The sequence below is a fragment of the Capra hircus genome, chromosome 21 (genome assembly GCF_001704415.2).
Source record: "Capra hircus breed San Clemente chromosome 21, ASM170441v1, whole genome shotgun sequence".
Classification (NCBI taxonomy): Eukaryota; Metazoa; Chordata; class Mammalia; order Artiodactyla; family Bovidae; genus Capra; species Capra hircus.
Genome location: NC_030828.1, coordinates 69315338 through 69334546, shown reverse-complemented (window position 1 = coordinate 69334546; position 19209 = coordinate 69315338). Strand labels below are relative to the sequence as shown.

The 19209-nt window shown below is 48.1% G+C and overlaps 1 protein-coding gene and 1 pseudogene across 2 annotated transcripts; both read right to left on the bottom strand.

The window, feature by feature from the left end:
- Positions 1178 to 3115, bottom strand: LOC102172623 (annotated as a pseudogene).
- On the bottom strand, positions 12864 to 15816 carry LOC102174387 (mast cell protease 2). 2 transcript variants are annotated; one of them, XM_018065876.1, is made up of 5 exons: positions 15678 to 15816; positions 14922 to 15072; positions 14054 to 14186; positions 13553 to 13807; positions 12864 to 13174 (listed from the first exon to the last, which is right to left on the bottom strand). In XM_018065876.1, exons 1-5 carry the CDS (start codon positions 15733 to 15735, stop codon positions 13031 to 13033), a joined length of 741 nt encoding a protein of 246 aa, XP_017921365.1. In that variant the 5' UTR covers positions 15736 to 15816; the 3' UTR covers positions 12864 to 13030. The 2 variants fall into 2 exon arrangements, with proteins under 2 accessions (XP_017921365.1, XP_017921366.1); XM_018065877.1 differs by having other exon boundaries at positions 13661 to 13807.

Sequence of the window (19209 nt, the reverse complement as noted above, 5' to 3'; positions counted from 1 at the left end):
TAACTTCGCACCCTTGCACGCACCATGTTGAGTATGTTCCATTTATGAGGAATATATTTTGATGAATATGTGTTACTTTCTGCCAGAACACATTTTGCAATAGTTGAAGCTCACTCTCCATTCAAATGTTCAGCAAACCACTTCTCTTAAGCCCTCTCTAAGCTGCATGTCTTAAAACTAAGGTTGCTTTTCTGAACCTTGCATCAAAAGTTCAGCCATTGATTAAAAACATATATATATATGAAGAAATGTACCCAATAACTATAGGTTATAGATAATCTTTGAAACTGTAGGATACTTAGAAACCAATGATTTTCTTTAGAGTGAGTTTCCTTTGGAGATAAATATATTTATACACAAACACACGTGGGAATGATGAAGGTGGGAAGCGGCTGGCTCAGCCCAAGGTGGAAGAGCTCCCTCACGGTCCCTTGGGGCTGAAGAAGAATGTGCTCTCAGGACACCAGAGGCTGCACAGGGCCCTGGGCCCAGGACTCCAAGACAGGGCTGTGACAGGCACTCAAGCTGGGCCTGGGAATACTGAAGGCCTCCTGAAACTTTCTCAGGCTTCTGAGCTCTGGCTGCTCTGATGCAGGGAGGGAAAATGCATGGGGTGAGCTACACCTTTGTAAACCTCCCCCATTTCTGTTAGGGTGGACAAGTGCCCCCCTGCCTCAACCTTCAACTTCATGTGGCCCTCCTTCCAAATCTGGATTCTCTTGTTTTACCCCAGGGCACTGGGATGGTGGGGAGGGGAGTAGGTGTGGACGAGGAAGAAGGCGTATGGGTGAGACATGAGGGTTGTCAAGAAGAGGGGTCGTGTATTCCTGAGAGGGCTCCGTTCTCTGATGGAGCTCATGGGCAGCCTGGAGAGGGAGCTGGCACTGGGGATGTGTGACTGGAGGGAGCTGGCTGTCAGTGCAGCCAGAGTTTTTATTTCAGAGTTGGAATAGGGTGGTGTATTGGAGGTGGAAGCCAGTAACAGATCAGAACTATAAACAGGTCAGACCAGGCAGGTGCTGAATGAATATGTTTAGGTAAGTAAAGGAGGAATCCATGATTTCTGCTCAAGTTTCAGGCAGCCTAGCTTCTAACCACTTTGCCCAGTGCCTCCACCCCAGGGAAGATGGACAGACCAGTCCTTGGAGAAACCTCAGTCTGGTCCCTGAAGTTCGTACTATTTCATTGCTTTTTGGATCCAAGGCATAAAGCTTGAGATTCTGGTGAAGATCCCTGGAGGTGTCCCATCCTTTTTTGCATAGGACACAATGCCCTGGGCCACACCATTACACACGAGCGGGCCGCCAGAGTCACCCTATGGGCTGAGAGAGCAAGGGCTGAGCTCACCTTCTGCTGATCTGTTCTCCCTGCCACCCTGGGGTGAGTGGTCTCTGTTAGGGGCCCTGGCTGATAAAAGGATTTTGTTGGTCCTGAGGTTTCAATCTGGCCCTGACAATCCGCCTCCTCCCACAAGAAGCCTCTGCCCATATGTGACTTTGAGGTGATGTCCATCACCCAGGGACACAGGACAGAGACTGGACAGGAGGACAGGCTGGGGACACAGGACAGAGCTCCTTCTCATGGCCCCGGATCCAGAGACCAAGGCTTTGCATGGATGACACTGGGGAGCTCATCTTAAATGAACTCTTGCTCTCTCTCGAGTCCCCTGCACATATCTGGGTGGTGGTGTTGTAATATCGGTAGCGAGAGGTGCATTTCTCGGCCCTTTGGACTTCAAGCTCTACCTCCTGTAGCTTCTTTGGGCAGGACATATTCACGCCAAGACGCCCCCAGCCAGCCACACTGCATAGCATCCCTGATTTCACCTTATCCCAGTCCCTGGGCAGACTGATGGGGCTCACAGCGGTGGTCACATTCGCCTTCCTCATCAGCTGAAAGCAGAGGAAAATCATTCTTACCTACTGATGGCCTGCAGAGACTGCAGGACAGTCGTGGGGTTGCCTTCTTCACAGCCCTGGGACAGAAGGCAACCCCATGACTGTCCTGCAGTCTCCAGACCTGCAGGGTCTAGAATGAGGTCATGGGGGATGCAGAGCCCCAGGAAGGAAGTGTCCAGAGTCAGTGCAGCCACGTGTCCCACCTGCAGTAACATGATGTCGTTGGCCCTAGTCTTATAATTATAGTGTGGGTGCGGGACTTCTCACTTGGATGACCTGCTGGGTCCTCTCTCGGTCCATGACGTTGTGGGCCCCCAGGATGACGTTGTGGGCCCCCAGGATGACGTTGACTGAGCTGCACAGAGAGCAGAAAGGGAGGGGGTGTCACAGGAGAAACGGTCCAGGAGCTGGGAGCAAAGAGCACAGCTTGGGACAGGGCAAAACTTGGGGCAAGGCAGGGGGAGGGTGTGGCGAAATTCTAGGCTGTGGGTCCTGGATCTGAGTATCTCTAAACTGTCTGCTCCCTGGCAGCCTGGGCAGGGTGGCAGTTTCTGCAGTCCACGGAGGGTGTTCAGTCCTGCTCGAGCTTGACTATCTCTAAGGAAAACATGAATTTCTCACATTTGCACTGTGGGCTCCAGGCAACAACCTTGGCTTCCTTATGTTCCAGGTTTGATCAGTCCCTTCTCTCCATGTGCAACTGGCATTGACCTGTCCCTCTCTCCCCAGTGTCTGACTAGCTTCCTGTGTTACCTGGTGGTACAGGCCTGCAGCTCCTAAGAGGGTTCCCTGGGAGGGCTCAGCAGAGGGATGGGGGCCCGGGCACTGCTCCTCACCTTCCCAGGCAGTGAGCTGCTGTCAGCACAAAGTCCTCACGCACAAGGAAACCCCCACATCTGTAAGATTTCCCTGAAATCTTGAACTGTAGGGACGGGAGTGAGGCTTGGCCTCATGGCCCCCGATGATTTTCCCTGAAAGAAAGATTCCAGCCTGCCCACTGTGCTCATGGAGCCAAAGTTTGAACAGGGGAGATGGGATCAGGGTTTCCCTGAGTTCAGAAATTTTCTTAGATGGACCAGGCCCAGGCTGTGCATGAGTGTAGTGTCTGGGCAGGTCTGTCCATGTGGGGTGGGACTGGGCCTCTGAGGGTGGGACCGTCACTCACCTGCCTCCCCAGTAGGGGACAGAAGAGCCACCAGGAGCAAGAACAGGACCATCTCTCCAGGAAGACTGCCCAGATCTGAGCGGCTGCTGCTTCCTTCTGGTCTTTTAAGCCTGAGTCGCCCCCTTCCATGTTCTGGCCTTTGTCACGTGAGCCTTAACTGAAAGCCTCAAACCACTTTTTTGTAGTCGGAGTGGACTGTTTTTTGAATTTAATTAAAGCCTCTGGTAAGTTTTCATCCATTGGGTGGGGTGGGGGTCAAGGGGGGGGTGGTTGTATCAGCTAGTCCTTAAGCCCTCAAGTGCCTGAGCCCCAGAAACCTGGGCCTCATGATGATAGATCAAAGAAAGTCTTTGCATGGTTCATTTTAGATCACCAGGGTGATTGTGTATTGAGACCCTTCTTCAGCAAGAATGTGAGAAACATTGGAGATGAGATTCCTTGCTTCATGTAGAGGAGATAAACCATCATGATCAGACTATAAAGGCAAGATCCGCAGTGTGGAATAGACATAATGGTGTGAAAGTGATGGTGAAGAGGGCTTATTCCACTTACTAAAGGACTCAGTGGTTTAAAACAACAGCAACATAGCTTTACCCATCTGCATTTTGGTCCAGGTACACTGGGGATGGCATCCCTCTACTCACCTTGGTATCAGGGCTGCTCGAAGCCTAAAGGCTGAGTCCCTTGAAGGATGCTCACACATGCCCAGTGGTTGGTGCTGGCTATCCACTTGGCACATTGGTTTTTCTCCACAAGAGCCCCTCAGGTTGTCTCACTTTATGGGATTCTTTGGCTCCCTCATGACACAGTGGTTGGTTTCCCCAGAGTGACCATCTCCTAAAAAGTGAGCCATCTAGAAGCTGTGTTTTTCCATTACCTAGATTTTGATGTCATATGGCACCTATTCTACCATATTCCACTGCTTAAAGCAATCAAGAGCTCCCCTCACCCAGATTATAAAAGGAGGGCCCTAGACCTCCTTTGTTGCAGTCACGTAAGAAGAGCCTGTGGGATGGAGATATGCAGCGGCAGTCATGTCCCCATCATGAAAATGGGGGAAGCCATGGAATCAAAACAACGGTTGTTTCTAAACATCTTTATCCCAGCCTCTTAAAAAGCAACAACACCTTAGTTAAAGAAACAAAGCCCATGGTCAACAGTGATTCTGGCAAGAGAGCCACAGTGAAGCAAGCAGTGTCCTCATCCCGCATGGGCTTGGACACCCTGCACTGGATGATCTGGATGAGATATCAGAATGCAAGTGAAGTGAGGAACGTTGCCTTCCGTAGGGAATGCAGGAGGGCATGGCAACCCACTCCAGTATTCTTGCCTGGAGAATCCCATGGACAGAGGAGCCTGGCGGGCTACAGTCCACGGGGTCACAGAGTCAGACACGACTGAGCGATGTTTAGTACTACTACTATGAAGGGAGTGAACATCCAAGGGCTGTGAGGAGGGTGCTTACACAAGGGTTGACCAGTCGGTGGTAAAGGAGCTCAAGGAGGATTCAGGGACTCCAACAGAAAGGGCAGTCTGGTGGGATGTGTCAGAGCAGGACAAATAGGGCGAGGCGGGCGTTGCTTTGAAGCAGCTGCCTGACGTGGATCACCAGAGCCTGGGCGGGGAGAGCAGGGGATGCACTTGGAGAAGATGAGGAAGAGATCTGTTTTATAAGTCTCTGTGGGGACTAATCAAATAATTAAACATATTAAGGCAAGTGACTCGGTTTCTTACTGTCTGAAGATTAGATAGATGGTATTGGTGGCATCAATGTTAATTTCCTGGATTTGATGGTTGAATTGTGGTCACATAAGTGTTTCCTTGTTTGTAGAAATTGCCCTCTACAGTTTTTGAGAACTGATGGGACACCATGTCAGTAACTTTACTCTCAAATGGTTCAGGAAAATAGAAGTTTTTTGTGTTATAATTGCTACTTTTCCGTAAGCCTGACATTATTTCAAAGGTAAAAGGAGATCCATAGCCTTCACATATATGAACAACAACCAGTTTGAAGATACATTTGAAAAGATAATCTGTCACAGCAGCAACAAAAAACATAAAGAGCTTGGGAAAAACATAACCATAATTGTGAAACACTATTTGAGCAAAATGTTAAAGGATTCCTGAAAAATATAAAAACAGACTTTAGAAATAGAAAGATAGTCTTAGTTCTCTGATAGGGTAGAACCACACCAAAAAGGCACTCATTCTCCCAAAGTTAATATAAAAGTGTGATTCCAATTTTTAAAAAAAATTTTTTCTCCTAGTGTTATGAAGTTCTAGCTAATGTCTAAAATTTATTTGGAAAATAGCATGAAGGAATAACTAATTAGATATTTTAAAAATCCCATAAGATGTATTTCTGAAAACAGTGTATTGGCCACTCATGATCAGACAGATCAAAGAAAAAGAATAGAAAATCCAGAAACATTCCCAAGCACATATGAAAATGCAGTTTACACTAAGGTGACATTAAAAAAAAATCACTGGGGAAAGTAGTACCTTTTAATAAATGATATCAGAGCAGTAAGTTAGTCATATATCACATAAACCACCTGAGTAAGTGCAAAATCCGAGACACAAATGTATGAAATAAAACCATAGTAATAAATAAATGTGGATAAATCCCTTCATAAAATTAGAGGTCTTCTAGCAATGACTCTAAATACAGAAACATTAAAAGAAGAGATTGATAAATAAATTGTGATATGTAAAATACAGTTTTTTAAAGTTTATATCTCAAAAATCAAGCGTAAGCGAAACCAAAATACAGACAATAATTTAGAAAAAATTATTGCAACATATATCACAAAGAGTTGATCTATATAAAAACAAAGAGTTAGAAAATCTGAAGAAGAACCAAGCAGAATTGAAGAATACAATAACTGAAATTTAAAATACACTGCTGTTGCTGCTAAGTCACTTCAGTCATGTCCGACCCTGTGCGACCCCATAGACGGCAGCCCACCAGGCTCCCCCGTCCCTGGGAGTCTCCAGGCAAGAACACTGGAGTGGGTTGCCATTTTCTTCCCCAATGCATAAAAGTGAAAAGTGAAAGTGAAGTCGCTCAGTCATGTCCGACTCTTAGCGATCCCATGGACTGCAGCCCACCAGGCTCCTCTGTCCATGGGATTTTCCAGGCAAGAGTACTGGAGTGGGATGCCATTGCCTTCTCAGTAAAATACACTAAAAGGAATCAATAGTATATTAGATGATACAGTGGAGTGGATCAGCAGAATAGAAGAGAGAGCAGCAGAAATCACTCAACCTGAACAGAAAAAAAAGAGAGACAGAGAGTGAGAGAGAAAGAATGTTTTTAATGAGGACAGTTTAAGAGAACTCTGAGATAATATTAAGGATACTGATATTCACAGTATAGGAGTCCCAGAAAGAGAAGAGAGAAGAAAAGGGTTAGACACCATATTTGAAGACATAATAGCTGAAAACTTCCCTAACATAGGAAAAGAAAGAAATATCCAGATCGAGGAAATACAGACAGTCCCAAACAGGATAAACACAAAGATGACCACATTGAGACACTGTAACTGAAATGGCAAAAATTAAATATTAATTTTAAATTAATATGAACATTAAAATCAGTAAAGGAAAAGCAAAAAGTTATGTATAGGGGAACTATCAGCTACCAGCAGACTTTTCAACAAAAATTTGCAAGCCAGAAGGGAGTGGCATGATATATTTCCAGTGATGAAAAGAAAAAAATGTCTTATGACCAAGAGTACTCCACTGGGCAGGCTGTATTTGAAGGAGAAAGCTAAAGTTTTCCAACAAGCAAAAGCTAGGAGTTCAGCAATACAAACACAGCCTTCTAAGAAATGTTATATGGTCTTCCCTAAATGAAAAAGAAAAGATCAAACTAGAAGTATGAAAATTATCAAAGAAAAAGTCTCATTGGTAAGGGAAAATGAAGGTATATTTGTCTGGGAGAGAGTGAAGGACAGGGAAGCCTGGCATGCTGCAGCCCATGAGGCCGCAGAGTTGGGCATGACTGAGCGACTGAACAGCAACAACCTTCAGGGTAGCTATCAACCACTAATAAAGCTAGTATGAAAGCTAAAAATTGAAAGCAGTAAAATCATCTATATCCACAATAGATACTTAACGAATACTTGAAATAAAACGCCATAAAGTACAATGTCAAAAAATGAACAATGAGAGGGATAAAAATGCAGAGTCGTAAGGATGTGTTAAACTTAAGAGCCCAACAATTGAAAATAATTACAGTTATAGAACACTGATGTATATATATTGATACATGTATATAAGCCTGATGGTAATCACACACCTAAAATCTGTACACACTAAGAAAAAAGAGAAAAGAATCCAAATGTAACACTAAGGATAATCATCAAATCACAAGGGAGGAGAGCAAAAGAAGAAACAAAAAAAGAAGCACGAAAACAACTGAAAAACAATGAACAAAATGGCAAAAAGTACATACCTGTCAACAACTACTTTAAATACAAATGGACTAAATGAGCCAATTAAAAGGCACGCAACACCAAAACGGGTGCAGAAACAAGATTCATACATATGCTGCCTACAAGAGACTCACTTCAGATCTACAGATACTCACAGACTGAAAATAAGGGGATAGAAAACGTACTCCAAGCAAATGGAAACAAAATTAAAGCCAGGGTAGCAATACTTGTATCAGACAAAACAGTTGTACAACAAAGACTGTGACAAGAGACAAATAAGAACATTACATAACGATCAAGGGATCGATCCAAGTAGAAGACATATCAATTTTAGATACACACACAACCAACATAGGAGCACCTAAACACATAAATATTAACAAGCATAAAGGGAGAAATTGATGGTAATGCAGTAAAAATATGGGACTTTAACACCCCAATTCCTTCAATGCACAGATCATTCAGATAAAAAAGAAAAAAGAAAACAAATGTCTTAAATAGCACATTAGACCAGATGGATGCACACACACACACAGACAGACACACACACACACATCTCTTTCTCCAGGAAATTTGAAAGGGTCCTTAACCAGGAGACTGGGAGGTCATTACAAGGACAGGAATTTTATCATCTGAGAAGCATACAGAGGAATCTTATCTCAAGTATCTCGGCTAGTGGGATTCTTTATTCTTCAAGGATTTTACTGGTCTTATGTTTATTGGGCTAAAGTAGCCTTTCACTGACCATCACTAATAGGAATGGAAATACCAAGTTACCAAGATGTAACACAGGGAATCTCATCTTCCCTCGGCAATTAGGATCACCCACCTAACTTGCATAGTAAGTTTATCTGTCTATCGATTGCTTTCCTACAAATTAAGGCCTCTAAAAATCAGAAGAGTCCAAGGTCATAGAGACAGAAGGAAACCTTCTGAGACAGAGTTAATAGGTGTAAGAGTAGGAATGAGAGCCACCCCCTGTGGTCACTTTGTTGTCTCTAGAACCATGTGTTCTGGCTAGGAGAGAAACAACACCCTATACTCACTGCTAGCTTAAAGCACATACCACATCCTGGAAGACAGCATCCCAATCTTGAAGGTGGTTGTCTTTCCACCACCTACATTACTAAATCTTACACAATTCTTGGGCCAGCTGTTTCTGGGTGATATGGGACATGAACTCATGGCTTCAACGTTCTTTCACAGTAAAGCATTTGTTGGCCAAAAGTCGTGTTGTGTGGGATACAGAGACAGGAAATAAACCCTGCAAGACCACTGTGGTACCAACAGCAGCACGGTCATGGGCAGGGAAGGCAGAGCCATTCCTGTTCCAAAGCACATTCCCGAAACAGACTAGCAAGGGCTTGACCTTTCAGGTCCATCATCCCCAGAGCTGGCCTGGCGGTTCTCTCCCCAGGTATATTGAGAACTGAATCTTCTTGTGGGTCTGGGGGGAACAAGTGGTGGGAGAGGCCTTGGTCAGTAGAGGCGTTTCATTGGAGGTCATTACAGATATTTTAACAATTGTATTCATTTATGTATTTATTTCTGGCTGTGCAGGGTCTCCATTGCTCCACGTGGGCGTTCTCTAGAGTGGCTATTCTTCCCTCAGGTGTGCAGGCCTCTCACTGTGGTGGCTATGCTTGCTGCAGAGCATAGGCTCCAGGCACACAGGCTTCGGTAGTTACGGCACGCAGGCTCGGTAGGTTTCCTGCATAGGCTTACTTGTTCTGAATCACGTGGAATCTTCCCAGATCAAAGATCGAACTCATGCCCCCTGCATTAGCAGGCAGATTCTTATCCACTGAGCCACCAGGGAAGTCCAGGGATATTTTTATTTTATTTTGTTTTGTTTCTTATTTCCAATGCAAAGATCTTTAAAGAAGTTAAGGACTGTTTCCTCAAAAGTAGGGGATGGAGGACATTTCCACAGACCAGAAGATTTGAAGAAATCAGCATGTTTTAGGTGCTTACCCACCTTCATCTGATTGTGCCCATGAGCAGACAGAACAGCTCACCAGGAAGCTGTCTGAGTACTTGTCAGAGAACGGCTGCCATGGGAGCCCGGGGACTCGCTCTGTGTGGAGGGAGGTATCTGAGCAGAGGCTCCTGGTCTTGTCCAGGGATGGCAGGAAGTCATCAGTGGGCAGGGTTAGAAAACATGGACATCCTCTAGCTGTCCTGGCTCTTAGGGGACCTGGCTGAGCCTAGGCTCCGTCCTAACACTGTGGGGCCTCCAGGTGCTCACTGTCCCTCCTGGGACTGTCTCCCTCATCTCTCAAAGCAGGACAAGTCAGCAACAAATATTCTTAAACTTTTCCAAACAACAGAACCATTTCCTCAAAGTAAATGTTATACTTGAGCTGAATATATATGTGGCTAGGCTCATGTTTTAAACAGTACGTTTTTCTTTCTTTGTTTTCCTTTTGTGCGATTTTCAATCAAGGAGCTGGGTCCCTAGTAAATCTTGGGATTTTTTCAGCTCCAAATCAGAAGCTGTGTCATCACCGCTCTTCCTCTGTAAACGTGCCCCAGGTCACTAGGAGATTGTGTTGCTGGGTGATTTGTGCAAACCAGAGGGGAAAGGGCCTGCCTTTAGGGTAACTATATCCTAGAGTGTTGACACATCCCCCAGAGAAGCACAGTGCTGTGTGTAGGGGTAGGGCAGCACCAGCCAAGGGCTGGAACTCAGGCTCAGCTCCCAGGCAGCTCAGCACCACAGACAAGACCCTGGAGGGATGGCAGACGGAAGTGTCTGGAGAGGGGAGACCAGCACAGGAGATCTTGCCCAGCAAAAATCACATGCTCTCCAAACCAAGACCTTCCCCAGGATGAAAGGCTAGGTTGTCTTGGACCCTATGGAGCAGCAGCAACTGTGACGGCCTAAGAGCAGAGGCGCTTCTCCATTTGTACGGACCACGTGGGCCTCCCTGACTGCAGTTTGGTTTGCACAGGCAGGAGCCTGCAGCCGTGACAGGGAGCCTGTTTCTGGCCCATCCAATGGATGAGTGTTTAGAATCAGATTCTAATTGCCTTTCAAATGGGTGTTCCTACCATTTGAGCATATGCAGTGACATTTCTACCTACTGTATTAAGAGTAGGCTTCCCTGGTAGCTCAGCTAGTATAGAATCCACCTGCAATGTGGTGAGACTTGGGTTCGATCCCTGTGTTGGGAAGATCCCCTGGAGAAGGGAAAGCTACCCACTCCAATATTCTTGCCTGGAGAATTCCGAGGATGGAGGAGCCTGGCAGGCTAAAGTTTATGGGTCCGCAAAGAGTCGGACGCGACTGAGCGACTGAGTGACTAAGCACAGCACAGTACATTAAGGGTGAAAAAATAAGGCTGCCCTGTTCCTTCTCTTCCCTCCCTGCTGCCCCCTCCCCCAGGGGCCGAGTATGCTCCAGTGAGCAGAGCAGAGATTTGCTTCATGGCTAGAACCAAAATGACTGATGTTCTAGAGTTGCATGTGATAACACTCCTACTCAGGCTGGATGAGAACGAGGGGCTGGATGAGAACGAGGGGATTCTCGGGAGACCCAGCCCTGCTCTGGGCCAGCTCCCCTGGCTGTGGGGGTTAAAGGTCAGCTCAGGTAGCCCCCCTCCCCGATCCCCAGTAGGAGGGTCTCTGTCCTGGAGCTGCAGCCCCAGGCTGTGCTCTTGGTGTCGGGGACCCATGGTGTGATCCACTCCTCCCTGCCATGTACCCAGAGCAAGGAGCTAAGGAGTTCACCCTGAGCCCCAGGACCAGAGAGGTTCATGTTTTTCCCTGATGGTGCTCAGCTTCAGCCCTGGCAGGAGGGCCAGCCCTGGAAGACAGGTGTGGGGAAGCAGACCTGGGTGACAGCTTTGCATGGGGTTCAGGGGAAGAGATGGTGGGCGGGGGGAGAGGAGGAGCAGAAAACAGCAGAATCCTATCATTGCCTTTCTAAACACACAGTGAGCATTTGTGAATAGGAGTCAGTGAATAAATAAGCAACCAGCCCTTCGAGCCCAGCTGAGACACAGTTACTGAGCTGCGGGCACCCCAATCCTGCAGTGCGATTCTGGATCAGCCCCAGGGAGGATGGTCTGGTTCCTGCAGTCAGAGGCTTTTTATGGTTTTCTTCATCCAGGGCAGGAGACTTGAGACTTTGGTGCAGGACCCTGGAGGTGACACATTATTTTGTCCATTGAAGACAATTCCCGGGGGCTACGTTGTCACACCCCAGAGTCCCCCTGGGGACACGAAAGGGGAAAGACTGAGCCAGCTCGACTCCTGGTCCTGCCCCCCCTCCATCGTAAGACCCCTCTGGGTGATGGTAGCCTTCCAGGGCCTCCATCGGAGCACAGGGCAGGACATTGTCAGTGCTTCACTGCACCCAGGTGGCAGCTCCATCTCCTCTCCCAGGTCCCTGATCTGCTCCACAGGGAGACATTGCAGGACTGTTGACTCCGGGCTGGTCTCCAAGGACACAGAAGCAGGGGTTCAGACTGACACTCAGCATGAAGGACAAGCCTATTACCCAGTTCAGGTGTGCTCCACAATGCAGGTCATTACACAGAACCCGGGGGCAGGCTCCATCCTGCACATCAAGGCTCTTCCACTCTTGGGCGAGATTACAGAGTTAGTGCCCCCCTGTCCTCACGGGACTGACCCTCTGCTTCTGTGTTGCTCACAGTGCTGGGCGTTGTGGAGGTCACACAGGCTAGAGTGGTTGGGAGCAGTCGTTTGTGGCTGATTCGTGCAGGACTTCTGATGCTGTCCCTCCTCTTATCAGCCCCACGTATTCCTTTTGCAGAAGTCAGTGACACAAGATCTCTGCATCGCACATCAAAGCTGCACAGATGGTAGATTTCTTATCGAGGTGGACAGTGAGGAGGGCCCAGTGTGAACCAAATGCTGAAGGTGATTCCTGCCCAGCTCCTTCACAAAGCCCTGCCTAACCCCTCCCCACCCCACCCCCACCCCCGCCACCATAACATATTCCTTGGGGGACGTTTAGAAAAGCCCAGAGACATCTTTGATTCAGAACTTGGAGGAGAAGGGAATGTTGATACTGGTACCTAATGGAAAGAGGCCAGGGGTGCTGTAAACACCCTGCAACTCAGCATGTTCCTAGTGATTCTGAAGAGCCCTAAAGATGGCTCAGAGTTAATGATGACGGCAGGGGAGGATCTGCTCTACTTTCTTCTTTAAGGTGGATGTAGGGGTCCTGCCACTCCAGGGAACCCCTTTCTCTTCTCTCTCTCCCTATTGTTCTTCTCTGTATCCACTCTGTCTCTCACACACACACACCACACTCCCCCCTTTCAAGGCTTCTGGAATGCCTGATGCTGGGAGAAGAGAGAGGAGACACACACTCAGGTCTGGAAGACGGGTGTTCACTGAGATTTATTGGAAATTCTATGATCTGAAGCAGCCTTCCTGAGGATTAGGGACGTGACAGGGCTTTAAGAGGAAAACCAGAGACAGATCCAGGGTGAGTGGCACCGAGAACCTGCCGGAGTCCTGCTCTGGTTTCCCCTCAGGCTGGCCCAGGTTCCAGGTTAATTCTCTTTCAGGACCTCATCGATCCAGGGCCGGTAAGGGGAGATCCGGGTGAAGACGGCGGGGGGCTTTGCACTGAACAGTCCATAGGAGACAATGCCCTGGGCCACCCCAGCACACAGAAGAGGGCCCCCTGAGTCTCCCTGTTGAAACAGAAGGAAAGGGAGAGAAACGGTGAGCCGGGAAACCACCCCCTCCTCCCTGTGGTCCCAACTCTGAGTTGGTCGGACCTGTCATCAGGCTCAGGAACACGGGCTCCTCATGAGGTGATACGTCTCTGATGCTGTTCTCTTTCCTTCTTGGCACCCCCTGACCCTGGGAGGCACCCCTTGACCCTGAGCAGACCCTGGTCAGAGACCCCATGGGGCAAAGGGAGGATGATCTGAAGAGGGACAGTCCCAGCTCCTTAGACCTGAGGTCTCACACTTTGTCTCTGGCTGACACTCCTAACTCCGTCTCCTTCCAAAGGTGTCTGCACCCTGGACAGTGATTTGTGGGGAAGACCGTAGTCTGAGAATCACCTTAAAAGCAGATTTTGTGCTCTGGGGATTGCCCACACACAGCTGGAGATTGTGGTCAAAAGCAGGGAAGTGGCTACAGGCCCGGGGCTCCATGAGTCTCAGCTTCACCTCTTGCAGAGTGCTGGAGGCTGGTTCCTTCACACCTGTTCTTCCCCAGCCAGCCACCTGGCACATTCTCCCGGGACGGATGAAGGTGACATGGGGTGGAAGGGGAAGTGTCCCCACGGCCAGGGTCAGGTTGGCTTTCTCCTCCAACTGTGAAGGAAATGAGGGCTGTCAGTGATGGAAATGGGCTTGGGGAGGGGTGGAGGCAACCAGGGAGGGACAGAGCAGCTGCTCCACATGAGAGCCTCTTCCAGAGGCTGAGCTGAGGGGTGCTGGTGAGAGGCAGGTTGGGAATGTTTGAGGGTAATGGGACCTGAAGGAGAAGCCCTGGAGAACAGAGAGCGGGGAAGGAAGCCTGGAGAACAGGGAGTGGAGAAGAGGAAGAAGAATTTGCACCTTCAGTAACATGATGTCGTGGAGACCAGCAGGCTCATATTTTGGGTAAGGAAACTGTTTTATGACCTCAAGCCTCTGCCATGTGTCTTCTTTCTTTTGTATGTTATGGGCTCCGAGGGTGACTGTTACAGACCTATGTGAAGGAGAAGGCCAAGGTGAAACGCTGATGGTGGGGCGTCTGCTGAGATACGCCCACTCTGAGAAAGGGCGTGCAATCTCTCCCCGGGTCAGCGATCTCTTCCCACATCCCTCTTTTGAGCCGATCGTGGTGTGGGAGGGTATCAGGCTTTATTCAAGGAAGAGCTTTCTCAGGGACAAAGATAATTTCCAGGGTCTTGCGGACGCCAGGGAGTGAGTGGGCTCTGAAAGACCCAGGGCACAGGGTACGTACTTCCTAATCAAGGTGCCCTAATGAGGGCCTCCTCTCTGGGGGCAGAGGTGTCCGAGGAAAGGGGGGAGTGGTGGGGTCTCAGGTGGACCCTGTGCTCTATCTCCCATGGAAAGGGTGGGTTCAGGTCTCCAGGAACTAAAGGCCAGTTCTTGAAAAAGGCACGGAGGAACTGGTCGAGAACTGGGTGGGCCCCTGAAGGGTGTCTGCACATCCTTTGTGTTGGGGTTGGGGAGGGGGAGCTGCTTTTAGAAGAGGGGCACTGGGATGAGGTCCCCTCTCCCCTGAGGGGAGCTGAGCTCACAGTGACTAAGGGTCAGCACAGCCGTTCCACTCTGAGTATGATTTCCTTAGGCCAAGTATTGTCTCTACCTAAAGAGACCCAGGCCTAGGAGCTCCCCTCAGGCCCCAAGGAGCTGTTCCTGGTTTGTCCCCTGGCTGCTCCTCCCACTTGGAGATAAACAGGACCCACTGTCTCACCTTCCTGCACAGTGCGCAGCCGTCAGCACAAAGTCCCTTCTTATCAGGAAACCACCACAAGCCACCTGCTTCTCCCTCGAGGTGACAATTTCCAGGTAGGCCATGTAGGGGCGGGAGTGTGGCTTGCTCTCTGTGCCCCCGATGATCTCCCCTGGAACACAGAACCCCAGGGTCTGAACACAGAGGGTGCACCGGCTGCCTTCAGTCGGAACAGGCGTCTCTGGAATCCGCACTCGCCCCGAGTTCTGGCCTCTTCCTCTCGGGTGGCTCTGGTGTCTCCTGCCTCTGCTCCAGGCACAGCAGCCAAGCTGGCCTCGGACGTCTCGCAGTCACACTCACCTGTTTCCCCCCACTCCCATTCTGCCCTCACTCAGCCCTCCTCTGTCCCTGTGCATGACCAGCTCTCCAGGTTCCTGCCTCCACCATCTCCATATCCTAGGTTGCTCAGAGATCAGCCAAGTTGCAAGGCCAGAAGGTGAAGGGAACACAGGACTCAGCTCAGTGTCACAACTCCATGCAGAGGAGACCACCCCTGGGGCCCCTGCTCTGGGCTTTCCCTCAGTCAACATGGGCTCCTTGTTCCTGGGAGCGACCATGGGCTGCAGAGAGAGGGTGTGCACAGCCCAAGGGGAAACTTCACTCTGGGGTGTTGGGGAGAAAGCCTGGGGTTCTGTTTAAGGGTCAGCAATCTTCCGAGTAAATCTTGTTTTAGGGGTTAATCCTGCAGGTTCCAGAAGGGGTGCCCGGGCAACTCACCAGCCTGGGCTCTGCAGCAGAGGAGGAGGAGCACCAGCGGGAGAGGAGGACGATGCATCTTCTCAGAGAGGCGGCCCAGGGCATGTGCTGCCTCTGTTTTCTAGTCTTGGGTTTTTCACTCCCAACAAGTGAGGGCAGGGCCAGGCTGGTAACACAGGAAGTGACTGGTCATGTTCTCTTCCATCATAGTGTGCCTGCATCTTTCTAATCAGAATTTTCCCCTAGAGATGCCCTCTGTTTTGTGTGAGGTGAAGCTGAGGCCTGAACCTCCAAGTTTTGGCCTCAGGGATGAGCTCTCCAGTGTGGTCCCTCATTGGTGTGGAGGTGGAGGGCTCATGTCCTTCCCAGGCACGGCAGCTGATTAAGGCCCATGAGATACATGGGTGGGGGAAAGTCTTTACACTGAGAATTCAGAAGCATATGCACATTTAAGACAGTGACCATAGTAGGAAATACATTTGCAAAAAGACCCAACGCATATGCCATAGGTATGTGTGAGTACAAAGGCACAAACCTACAAACATGCAAATGAATCCAAAGTTGCAGGAAACAATACTCATACTTAATCACGTGCAATGCAGTCTAAGTGCCACTCCTTTGCATCCCATCTTATTCCATTGCAGATTAAACTGCAAGCTACACCCCACTTCAAGCATCGTTACTGGCAATTTGAAAAACATTAGTCTGCATCTCTCTCTCCCTCCTAACCAAATGTTCATAGGCAGAAGACCGTGATGAAAGAATATTCGGTAGGGGAAGAGACCATACTCTACGGTTGGGCTTTACATACATTATCATAAGAGCAAATGGGATTGGAATTAGGACTTTAAAGAGCTCATGAATATCAATTCTTGTCACTCTCTTAGATGTATTGCTACTTTTATAACAATCCTGCGAAGTAGGTAGAGTTATCTCTATTTTATGAATCTTGCTATCAAAGCTTATGCCTCAGAATTAGACTTCCCTCATTTCATACAAAGGGCCCTTCTGCTGTACCATCAAAGGCAGGGAAATCTAGTCCCTCTAATGGGAATGTCAGTGTTGTTCCAGGGGTGCTGGGGTTCCTAATCTTACATGAGGAATCAAGCTCATTTGATTGAAATAGAATATATACAGATGTCAGGATCCAGGCAAGAATACTGGAGTGGGTTGCCATTTCCTTCTCCAGGGTTTCCCATCACAACGTTGGGAATTACCATTAGCATTGTTTTCAGTTCAGTTCAGTTCAGTTGCTCAGTCGTGTCCAACTCTTTGCGACCCCATGAATCTCACCACACCAGGCCTCCCTGTTCATCAGCAACTCCCGGAGTTCACTCAGATTCACGTCCATTGAGTCAGTGATGCCATCCTGCCATCTCATCCTCGGTCGTCCCCTTCACCTCCTGCCCCCAATCCCTCCTAGCATCAGAGTCTTTTCCAGTGAGTCAACTCTTCACATGCGGTGGCCAAAGTACTGGAGCTTCAGCTTTAGCATCATTCCTTCCAAAGAAATCCCAGGGCTGATCTCCTTCAGAAGGGACTGGTTGGATCTCCTTGCAGTCCAAGGGACTCTCAAGAGTCTTCTCCGTCACCACAGTTCAAAAGCATCAATTCTTCGGTGCTCAGCTTTCTTCACAGTCCAACTCTCACATCCATACATGACCACAGGAAAAACCATAGCCTTGACTAGATGGACCTTAGTCGGCAAAGGAATGTCTCTGCTTTTGAATATGCTATCTAGGTTGGTCATAACTTTTCTTCCAAGGAGTAAGCGTCTTTTAATTTCATGGCTGCAGTCACCATGTGCAGTGATTTTGGAGCCCAAAAAAATAAAATCTGACACTGTTTCCACTGTTTCCCCATCTATTTCCCATGAAGTGATGGGACCAGATCTTCATTTTCTGAATGTTGAGCTTTAAGCCAACTTTTTCACTCTCCACTTTCAGTTTCATCAAGAGGCTTTTTAGTTCCTCTTCACATTGGATCAGATGGTAAAAGCATCTGCCTACAATGCAGGAGACGTGGGTTCGATCCCTGGGTTGGGAAGATCCCCTGGAGAAGGAAATGGCAACCCACTCCAGTATTCTTGACTGGAAAATTCCATGGACAGAGGAGCCTGGTAGGCTACAGTCTATGGGGTCGCAGAGTCAGACACGACTGAGCGACTTCACTTAACTTTCTGCCATAAGGGTGGTGTCATCTGCAATCTGAGGTTATTGATATTTCTCCCACCAATCTTGATTCCAGCTTGTGTTTCTTCCAGTCCAGCATTTCTCATGATGTACTCTGTATATAAGTTAAATAAGCAGGGTGACAATAGACAGCCTTGACGTACTCCTTTTCTTAATTGGAACCAGTCTGTTGTTCCATGTCCTGTTCTAACTGTTACCTCCTGACCTGCATACAGATTTCTCAAGAGGCAGTTCAGGTGGTCTGGTATTCCCATCTCTCTCAGAATTTTCCACAGTTTATTGTGATCCACACAGTCAAAGGCTTTGGCATAGTCAATAAATCACAAAGAAATGTTTTTCTGGAACTCTCTTGCTTTTTCCATGATCCAGTGAATGTTGGCAATTTGACCCCAACCCTCTCACTAGTATGAGGACAGAAGAAAGAGGAATGGAAAGGACGGCATGAGGAGTTCTATACAACCCAATCCCAGGTGAACTGAAGGAACAACATCTTATGAACCAATAGAAAAAGAGCAAAAGGAAATATGTTTAAGCATTAAGGATGGTCTGAGGATGATGAAATTCTGCACTTCTTTTAACCCTCTTATTTGTATGTTTGTATTTAACTATGATGTCTGTTGCTTTTCAATCCAAAATGCATTATGCCACAGTCAAAACTCACTCACCACGCAAATGTTCAGCAAACCACTCCCCTGCAGCCTAGTCTTCCCTAAACTGCATGTTTTAAAATTAGCAATTTTCCCAAATACATTCATAGATTAAAAAAAATCCAGAGATTACTAATAGAAGGAAAAATTGAGTCAATAACCTATAGGTTATAAGAAAACTTTGAAACATTAGGATACCCCTGAATCCAAAACTTTTTATTGCAATGACTTTCCTTTAGAAATAAATATATTTATATACACACCTACATGGGAATAATGGAGGTGGGGAGAGGCTGGCTCAGCCCAAGATGGAAGAGCTCCCTCAAGGTCACTTGGGGCTGAAGGAGGATGTGCTGTCAAGACACCAGAGGCTTCACAGGGCCCTAGTGGTCAGGACTCCAAGCCAGGCCTGCAAAAGACACTCGAGCTGGGCCTGGGAAGACTAAAGCCCTCCTGAAACTTTCTCAGACTTCTCACCTCTGTCTGTTCTGATGCGGAGAGAGACTGCATTCAGTGAGCCACACCTTTGTAAACCTCCTCCATTTCTGTTAGGATGGACAAGGGCCCACCTCAACCCCAGAGCTTTTCAGATGGCCCTCCTTCCAAATCTGAATTCTCTTCTGTTGTCCTCTGGGCACTGGGATGGGGGGATAGGAGAGTAGGTGTGGATGAGGAGGAGGCATATGGATGAGACACAAGGATCATTGACAAGAG